At 39.1% G+C, this 10,135-nt stretch overlaps 2 protein-coding genes across 3 annotated transcripts; both read left to right on the plus strand.

The window, feature by feature from the left end:
* Positions 1 to 174: 174 nt before the first annotated feature.
* Positions 175 to 4,203, plus strand: LOC128779528 (uncharacterized). Its single transcript, XM_071219706.1, has 2 exons — positions 175 to 307; positions 3,962 to 4,203. Exons 1-2 carry the CDS (start codon positions 269 to 271, stop codon positions 4,055 to 4,057), a joined length of 135 nt encoding a protein of 44 aa, XP_071075807.1. The 5' UTR covers positions 175 to 268; the 3' UTR covers positions 4,058 to 4,203.
* A 144-nt stretch (positions 4,204 to 4,347) lies between these two features.
* PTP4A1 (protein tyrosine phosphatase 4A1) lies at positions 4,348 to 9,100 on the plus strand. 2 transcript variants are annotated; one of them, XM_045184841.3, is made up of 5 exons: positions 4,348 to 4,508; positions 5,630 to 5,722; positions 6,056 to 6,186; positions 7,328 to 7,402; positions 7,708 to 9,100. In XM_045184841.3, the coding sequence occupies exons 1-5, from the start codon at positions 4,404 to 4,406 to the stop codon at positions 7,823 to 7,825; spliced, it is 522 nt and encodes a 173-aa protein (XP_045040776.2). In that variant the 5' UTR covers positions 4,348 to 4,403; the 3' UTR covers positions 7,826 to 9,100. The 2 variants fall into 2 exon arrangements, with proteins under 2 accessions (XP_045040776.2, XP_053769870.1); XM_053913895.2 differs by having other exon boundaries at positions 7,712 to 9,100.
* Positions 9,101 to 10,135: the final 1,035 nt, after the last annotated feature.

The raw sequence follows: 10,135 nt of genomic DNA on the forward strand, positions 1-10,135 counted from the left end.
GATTGGTGGCTCGGGCTCCGCACGTTGCGCCGGCTATAAAAGGGAGGGTGTGTGACGCAAGGGCGCCTCGGCGCGCGTATTGGCTCCGTCGACTGCGGGCCGGCTGGGTTACGCTCTCTTCTCGGAGCCGTTCACTGCATGGTAGAGTCTGGTACCGCCGTCGCCGTCTGCGAAGACTTCGCCGCGCCACCACGACCACCGCCGCCCCCTGCCCTGCAGCCGCCGCCACCTCTGCCATCTGTGTCGCCGCCGCCTCGGGACCGGCTGTATGATTAGGCCACAATCTTCAATGAGTAAACATATTCCTGTGAGTATCCGTCGTCCCGCCGCCTCGGACTCCACGACTGCCCCCCTCCCATCCCCGCCGTCGCCTTTGTTCAGTGCCTGGAGGCCGCTCCGCGCCGCCCCGGCCCGCAGTTTCCGTGGGTCCCTGGCGGAAGGGGGCCGGACTACCGTGCTGTTGCCGGCCGGTGGCGGCTAACTGCCGGGAAGCGGACGCTGGGGGCTCCGGGGTGGCGGTTGGCCGCGGAGGCACCGGCGACCTCGCCCCCGTCGAGTCCGGGGCGGTGGGGTTGGCAGGGCCGGGACGGCGCGGCGGGCGGGGGCGGTAAATGCCGCCGCAGCCGGCCGGGCGGGGCGGCACAAAAGCCGCTTTGTGACTGCCGCCTCCACCCTTGGCGCGTCTGGCCCGGGCCCGGCGGGCCCCACGGCGTCCCGAGGCCCCCTTTGTTTGGCCGAGAGCGAGCGGTCCGCCCGGGGAACTGGAGACGTGGCCCGGGGTGGGGCGAGGGCTGCGCGTGTCACTGCGGAGTCGGACACGGGCTGGGCGCGGCGGCGGCGTGGTCGCCAGCGGAGCCGGCCGGCGTGGGGTAGGCGGGGCTGCTAGCAGTCTCCGCCGGGAGCTCTTGGGGGGCTAGCGCGGTGCAGCAGCCGTGTGAAGCCACCTTTGTGCTCCGCGGTCGGGACCCGCGCCTCAAACAAAATGGCCTCGGCGTCCGCGCCTGACTGAAGGCGCGGTGCGAACCCGTGATTGCGGCGTGGAGAGGGGGCGCCACGGGCGGGCCCCGTGTGCGCGGTGCGAGCCGAGCGGCGACTATCGGGGGGCTGGCCACCAGCTGCAGCCGTGCGGGGGCTGGAGCCAGACTGTTAGGTGAGAACGCCGACTCCCTGCCCCGCCCTGCTTCCTCAGTCGCCACCTGGTAATTCGAGCTCTTCCAGATTTAACACCCCTCTTCACGGGCTGTGGATAAAGGGAACAAGTTGAGTCTTGTCCTTCTCTTGGGGCAAGTCGGTCGAGAAATGGCCTTGGAAACATCCAGGGCTACTGTTGCACGGAAGCGAAGGAGTCCCCGGCCGGGCACCAGCCCGCACTTTGCCTGCCCATCTTGGAATGGCCCTGGATGGCGCCTTCTAATCGGGGACTGTGCCTGAACTCCTTGGTGTAATGCGTTGTTGCCTCCTGTTGGCTCGTGGCGACAGTAGCCAACCGGAGCCGGAATTCTAAGGTTTGTCTTTCTGTCCGTGGAAGCCTCTTCCATTCCAAAAGTATTAAGTTGTTGTTTGCGCTGTAATTAGAACTGTCGACCTGCTTGGGATCCAGATTCTGAGGCAGTGCTTCCTGTTACTCTTTTTATATGAATTTTGTTTAATGGCAATAAGTCAGTGGAAAACCCCCAAAAGCTAGATCATCCTCGAGTCGCAGGCATTATTTCATGCGTGGCTTTTTTCTAGATGTGTTACCTAAAGTATAAGTAAATGTGGGACAAAGTCTCCAACGAAGTATTTTACAAAGCGGTTATACACATTGTCTCTTTGCAACCCGAGAAGCTAACAGACAGAAATTGTTCTTTTCCACCGTTTATGCTTTTGTGGTTATACGCTACTCATAAATGAGAGGGAGAAATTCCCTGGTATTTCCGAACTGCCTGTAGTAATAGACTGGAAGGGAGACGATAGGTATCAGGAGTCTCTGCTGCCTTGGTGGAAGTCCCTCCCGGCCGCTGGGTGGCTCCACTCAGTAAAAATAACCAGCTCACTAAGTGAATTATTTTTATATTGCTTTCTCTGCTTTCTGATTAAACTGCTTACACGAGTTTCTCTGCTTTCTGATTAAACTGCTTACACGAGGGGTTGCTCAGCTGTCACAAAAAGTTTAGCTGTTACTTATGGAAATAGTGCTATGAAATAGTCTCGCTCATAAATTGGCTTTCAGTTGCAAAAAGATAGTACCTGGAAATCAGAATACTGAGAAGAGTCATTGCCCTTAAAACAGCTTTACAAATACTTTAATTTAGGTTATGTCATCAGAAAGGTGCAAGACATTCATATTCAAAGGAAGTAATATTTAGGATTTGGGGTGAGAATATATTTGAAATTATTTCCAGGTCACTGCAGTCTATTTACTGTAAGAGCGAAATTCTTAATGATAATTTAGTCACTAGTTTTTTTTAACCCAACTAACAAGTAGGTGAAGTACTTCCAAGGGCTCATTTGAACAAATTTGGAATAATAAAACTTAATCTTTCAGAAGGACCTTTTGTTCTACTGTTTGACAGAAAAATGAACTGGGTCTGACTTGATGTATCTTTCTGTGATCTGCTTTTCATGTGGGTTATTCTTCAAAATTTAGGAAAGTTCTTCTAGAAACTATAGCGTGGTACTCTATTTTAAGGTGTAAAGTGAAAATAGCAAATCTTTTGACTTTAATTATAAGACTTTTGAATGCTTATATTTAAGTGTAGAAAATTAATGGAAATGTTGCAAAATCTTATTTTATTTGGTAATTTACCTATAAGAATACATATAAACTGGGGCAGTGGTTGGCACTTGGTGCTTGTTAGCCTACTATTAATATTCTTTTATTTCTAAGTACACAAAATTTTGATGAACTGCTTGGAAGAAGACTGACGTTGATGTTATTTGAGTACAAATTCTGAAATTAATCTGAATATTCATTTAATACTTTATATTGACATAAAACTTACTAGTTCTTCGAGGGAAACTTAGGTAAAATATAAATGTATTTATCGATGGTAGTAGTTATCCAACTTTTTGAGACCTATGAAAGAAGCGCAAAGTAATTTCTACCACCTGCCACTTCCTCCTTACACCCTTTGAATTAGATTTGGTTCTAAGCTGGATGAGTGAAATTTTGGTTTTAAAATAATATTATTGAAACCATGAATATCATTCGTAGTTATAAATGGGGAAGGATTTTTAATTTATAAGCATATAATACTTTACAAGTTGATTAACTTTCACGTTAAGGACCAAATGAGCTAGTGTGTATGGAATCATTTTGAAAACTAGTCTTGCTCCCCCCCCCCCCTCAAAAAATAATAGAAAACTGGTTAAGCTTTGAGAAGAGTAAATTATGGGAAGAACTAACAGCTTCAAAGTTTTCATAAAGTTTGTAATATGGGATAATATTATTTGGGAAAATCAATATGGGAAATTGTACATATATTTTATAATAGTGTAAAACCAACCATTAAAAGAAGTAGCTAATAGAAGGATGTGGATAAGGGATACTGACCAAATGTAACAGTATTATTCTTTTTTTTTTTTTTCATGGAATGTATTTTTTTTCCTTTTTTTTATTGATTATTCTATTACAGTTGTCCCACTTCCCCCCCCACTCTACTCCATCCTGCCCACCCCCCTCCCTCCCACATTCCCCCCCTATAGTTCATGTAACAGTATTATTCTTTAAGGGTTCTCTGTATTATTAAATCATTAGATCAGTAATTTCAATCTAAAGTAATTTATTTGTGAATGCTTATTTTATGTGTACTGATTAAATTGTAATTATCCTTGTATTTTGTAGTTCTAGTAAAAGTGGAAAAGGTAGCTTGGACCCAAATTTGAAAAAGATAGTTGTATACTTAATACTTCAGTAACATAACCTGTTCCTTTTGAATTGGAAAACAACTTTTTATTTCTCTCTTTTTCTTTTAAACAGCAGTTCTGTGGTGTTCTTGGTCACACATTTATGGAGTTTCTGAAGGGCAGTGGAGATTACTGCCAGGCACAGCACGACCTCTATGCAGACAAGTGAACTGTAGAAATTCATTACTACTCCACCAAGAAGCCCCCATAAGAGTGGTTAACCTGGACACAGAAGTGTTGAATTGAAATCTGCAGAGCATTTTACAAGATTTCTGACCTGGATGGGGTAAACCTCAGTGCACTTCCTTTCTATTGCCTCAGTATTACTGGATTGAAGAATTGCTGCTTCTTGTTAGGAGGTTCATTTCATTTCCCATTACTCCCAACTTCATACTCAAAGCACTGAGAATTTCAAGTGGAGTATATTGAAGTAGACTCAGTTTCTTTGCACCATTTCTGTATTCAATTTTTAAATTCTTTCATAACCCCATTGAGTGTTTTTTAACTAAATTAACATGGCTCGAATGAACCGCCCAGCTCCTGTGGAAGTCACATACAAGAACATGAGATTTCTTATTACACACAATCCAACCAATGCGACCTTAAACAAATTTATAGAGGTAAGGTTTGATACTTTTTAATTTCTTAAACTGATTGCAGTTTAATAGTGGGGCTTCTTGTCTAACAAAATCTCATGGGAAATTAGGAGCTGTAAGCCTACAGTTAAAATTTCCAAAAATAGAATGTCAGTATCTTCCCTTAAGTTTTAATGGTAAATTATTTTACACATTTCAACAAGACATGTTCTTGACTTAGTTTAGGTTTTAAGTTAACATCTTGTTCTTGTCTCAAAGTTTGCTTAATTTAAATTTGTATTTGGACAAAAAATTAATTTGTATGAGGACAGTGTAACAGCAAGGCTCTTATGTGAAATTTATATGACTAAGGCTGCTACTTGGATTGTTCATATATCAGCTTACCAAATTGGATAATATCATAAGCCACCATTAGTTTATTTCTTGGACCGCATTTGATGCCTACATTCCAATTTTCAATTACTAATTCTGTTTCTCCCTGGTGGTTGCTAAATAGCCAAAACTGTCTCACTGCCTACATGTTTTGACTATAAGGAAGGAATGTAATGCTGAAAAGTTTATTTGGATGCGTTCGTACTAAACTTTATGTATGTGTGTAGATGCTCAGAAACAACAATTAGGCCTTCCAGATCACAGAAATACTTGTGATAACAATCTGTTTATTTTTTAGAAGGAGAGTTAAGATTTTCGTAATAATGCATTATGAATCTTGAAGCCTGTAGTTTTAATGCAGGGTTTTAGAATCTTTGTACTTTTAAGGCCCTAAATTACATACTGCGCTGCAAATGAGCAAAGTTTAAGCACTTAATATAATTAAGTCATGAGTGATTCCTTTCCTTCTGTTTACCTTTATCTCTGAGTTGCTTCTAATCCTGTTTTGTTAGTTTCCCAACTATCCAATGTGTTGCCATGACTATAAACAACTTAAGTCTATGAAGGGCGGTGGGAATTTTTAAATATTCCCTTTTCTTTTTATGCTATTCTAGTATTGTCACTTAAAACAAGATTTCACTTCCCTATTAAATAGTTAATGATTTTTTTAATTGTCAATATCTGTGGGAAAGATGATCAAAATGACAAATGGTGACGGTAGTGACATGGTATAAAGACTTCATTGAGTACTTTGTAATGTATGTTTTATCCAGGAACTTAAGAAGTATGGAGTTACCACAATAGTTAGAGTATGTGAAGCAACTTACGACACTACTCTTGTGGAGAAAGAAGGCATCCATGTTCTTGTAAGTATTTAATACTTCCTGTGTGTTTATGATACTGCAGTACACATGCTACAAAAGTATTCACATAAACTATCCACTTCAAAAAGCTTAATTTTTTAAGTTTTATTAAAATTTCAATATCTGAATTTCAAAATAAAAATGAAAGATAAGCACAGATTTGAAGTAATAAGATTTTTTATAAAGATTAAGCATTTATTTGCATTTCATTGACGGTTGGGTATTATAAAACATGTTTAAATATGTTAATGCATTTGAAAACATTTGAGTGTTAGAAATTTTAGATTTATTAGTGTATTTATATTAAAAATCTAAAATGTTTAAATATTCTTTTAGGATTGGCCTTTTGATGATGGTGCACCACCATCCAACCAGATTGTTGATGACTGGTTAGGTCTTGTAAAAATTAAGTTTCGTGAAGAACCTGGTTGTTGTATTGCTGTTCATTGTGTTGCAGGCCTTGGGAGGTAAGTGAAGTTTTTTAATTGGTTTTAGCGGGGTGGAGAGAGAGGCATCAATTTGTTGTTCCACTTATGCATTCATTGGTTGATTCTTGTATGTGCCCTGCTTGGGAATTGAACCCTCAACCTTGGTGCATTGGATCAACACTTAACCAACTGAGCTACTTGGCCAGGGCAGTGAGAGAATTTCTTAAACCCAACTGATGGTACTGGTCTTAATTTTAGTAAAAACTTAATAACTGATTCCAGTAAAAATTTAGATATCACTTCGTGAATCAATTTGCTTTGTTAGGTTACTTACTGCACTAAATTTAAAAGTAGGTGATTGTAACAGAATAATGTATTTCCAATATAGCTGGAACTAACAAATGCTATAGTTACAATTAACACTTGGCTCTGTGGGCATAATTGCCTGTACTATTGTGTGTGTTAGGTTATATCCATGACATTGGAGTCAATCATCTGAGCTTATTGGGGAAAAGGAATTGTCTCTAAGGTAGTTTGCATGTGCTGTATTTTTGATAGGGTCCATGATCCTAGAGATTCTAATTCAGTAGGACCTCATTACCCAGTAGTGCCAAAATACGCATGTCCAGATTTATAAATTACTTACCACCACGCTTTCCTTCACTGCTCCCAAAAAAGTCCTGGTCTCCTGGTGAAGAGTAAAATGAAAATGGCCCTGGGGAGTTAGAGTGCACTTGGGTCACAGTTTCACTGATAATAAAACAATGAAAGCAAATTTCTAGAAGGTCGTCAGGAATGGAGTTCATAACATTTAAAAACAAAATTTTTTTGAAGTGGAAAATAGTTTTCACTGCTTAGAATTTCAGGGGGAAAATTGTCTGTAATTATCAAAATGTACCATGTCCCTTAAATATTTTCAAGATTCCCTTCCAGTAATACAAGTTTTAACTTGTAGACTTACTTAACAGTAGTTAAGGACATAGTTCATTTTTGGTTCGAGATAAAACCTGTTCGATATGAAAATACTAGTACTTAAAAGTCAACATTTACTACACATACGCTGTATAGGAAGTGTAGTGAAGAGTATGTATTGAGAAATGTTTAGAATATTGAATTTTCCAGGATTTTTTGTTTTTGTCTTTGTTTTTTTAATGCTTTATCAAAATTCTTACCTTAACAGAGCTCCGGTGCTTGTTGCCCTAGCATTAATTGAAGGTGGAATGAAATATGAAGACGCAGTACAATTCATAAGACAGTAAGTATTTAATGACTTTTTTCATTGCATGTCAGTGAGTTTAATTATACTAACTATGAAAGCAAATTTTTTTCCAATAACCAATGTGACCATTCATTTTTAAGAAGGCATTAAAATGGGGGTGAGGGGAAACTTTCCTCTTTTGCATTCCATTTACACATGTATGTCCATATTTCTGCATTGAGACAGTGTAATAATCAAAAGATAACTGCCACAAGAGAGGCTATAATTGCCTGTAGCACAGTGAACAATGTTATGAAGGGATTATGCGTTAGTTACTTACATCTTTTGTTTTTTCCTTCCAGAAAGCGGCGTGGAGCTTTTAACAGCAAGCAGCTTTTGTATTTGGAGAAGTATCGTCCTAAAATGCGGCTGCGCTTCAAAGACTCCAATGGTCATAGAAACAACTGTTGCATTCAATAAAAAACGGGTGCCTGATGCCATTGCCTTGGAAGTGGAACTTGAGATAGGACCTAATTTGTCATACGTATTAGCCAACATACTGGCTTGGTGAATAAATCTAATGAAGCTTCCATAGGAGTATTGAAAAGCAGTTTTACCAGGCCACAAGCTTGACATAATTACAGCTTCTATGTTTGGGTTTCAATCAACCTGTTGTTACACTTAACAAAAGATTCTTATCTTCAGCTTTAAAATGTGCTTATCATTTGTACCAATTGATTTTTTTTCTGAAATCATGCAGTATTGAGTTATATCTTTAAATCTATTCCCATGCCAGAATCTTATCAATATATGAGAGATTTAGAAAGATTAGGTGCCAAAATGTCCAGCACAATACTTGTATATTTTTAGTATCATACAGAACTAAAATCCCAGGAACTATGAACACTCTGGACCTTATGTGTTTAATCCCTTCAGTCATTTCAAACATAGAAAGTAGGCCCTATATGGTTATTTGCCTGCTCACTTTATGTTTACATCTCTCACATTCATACAAGTATACATCAGGTTTGCTCAACTTCTTGATTTTTATACCAAGTCTTAGTGATTATTTAATGTCTTTCTATAAATCTCATTTTGTGCTGTTATGGAAAGCCTCCATTTTGAAAATCTACATTGTACAGAAGCACATGTCTTTAATGTCTCCAGACAAAAAGCCTTACAGTTAATTTCATGTTTGCACTTGGGGTGCAACTTATAGGGAGGGCCTGAGAAAAGAATGGGAGGGAGCTATTAAGTATTTTTAGTAAAATGTTGCCTTTGTCTTGTGTGGAACATGTAGAATAATGCTCTTTAGTAAATATTTTTTTAAAGGTAAAGGTAGAGATGCTTTGTTGTAGCTGAAACAATTCTTAATCATAAAAATTCTGAAATTATATTTGTTTTCATACATTCTGTTTACCAGCTTTTGTTTGACATGTGATTTTTTTTTTCCTTCCCACCCTCTCTTGCAAAAAAAAAAGTGGGTTTCTGCTAATGAATTGAGCAGACATCTAATATTTTATATGCCTTTTGAGCTGTGTAACTTAATATTTGGATACTTGATAATTTGTTTTATTATGTAATTGATAAAATGGTGATGTGTATTAATGTTAGTTCAACCATATATTTATACTGTCTGGGAATGTGTGGTTATAGTTCTGTGGGAGAAATAATTTGTCAGTGTTCACCAGCTTGTAAAAAGTCTAGTGCGAGAGCTTAAACATCTAAATAAATAATGAAATGCATTTATCATCACTGACATTGTTTTGCTTAAAGTTAACTTTAGAAAATGTTAAGACTGAATTGCATATCGCTTAGTACCATTTGAAGTAAAAGTTTGTCTTTTTTTAACAAATGAAAAATTAAATGAAGTTAGCATTCTAGGAAGCTTATAAATGCAGTTTGTTAGGGTTGTGAGAACTGTTTAATATTAAAAGTGCTTTTCATTACAAACTTTGCTTTTTAAAGGTTTAGATAATTTTGAACTATTGTGTACTATACTGTACTGATGAGAAACAGTATATAGTAGGGGAAGTTTTTGATTTTCACCAATTCCACCAATTAGTAACTGGTTTGGGGCAACTTCTGAGCCTCGGCTTTCTCATTTACAAATTAATAATTACATAACTGTAAGGTTTTTTAAGTTATTTTCAACATAAGTATTTGGCACAAGAGGGTTTAATATGTTAAAGCTTCCTTCAGTAATCTGAGACATGTCTTTTTGCATACATAGCTCACGTTAATCTGAAAGGGACTGAAATCAGATATCCTTGTCTGATTCTTTTTTTAAATAGCAGTTACAACCAAATAAAAGACTCAGAATTTGAGTAGAAAACAATACCTTGTGGTTTCAATATTTTACTTCCATCTGTTCGTGGTAGTTTAACACTTAATATACTTCATTCTTGAAACTTAGCACAGAGCAAAAAGATAAGGGGGGGCAGGTACCCTTGGTTCTTTAAAACTTAAGATATGTTAGACCTAAATTATTTAGCTAATTTTTTCCTGGGTTGTTTTTTGGGGTGGGTTGTTTTTTTTTAATTAAATACACCCTGCTCTTTATTTTAGGAAAAGGGGAAGGGAGAAAGAGAAATATCAGTGTGTGGTTACCTGTATGCACCCCCAATTGGGGACCTGACCTGCAACCCTTTGGTTCACAGGCCAGTGTTCAATCCACTGAGCCACACACCAGCCAGGGATAGTACACCCTACTCTTGAGAAGATAATTTTGTATAGATTACTAAATGATAATTATCACATAGCCCATAAAAACAGCCTTTGTTTTTATTG

This window comes from Desmodus rotundus, chromosome 11, assembly GCF_022682495.2.
Source record: "Desmodus rotundus isolate HL8 chromosome 11, HLdesRot8A.1, whole genome shotgun sequence".
NCBI lineage: Eukaryota > Metazoa > Chordata > Mammalia > Chiroptera > Phyllostomidae > Desmodus > Desmodus rotundus.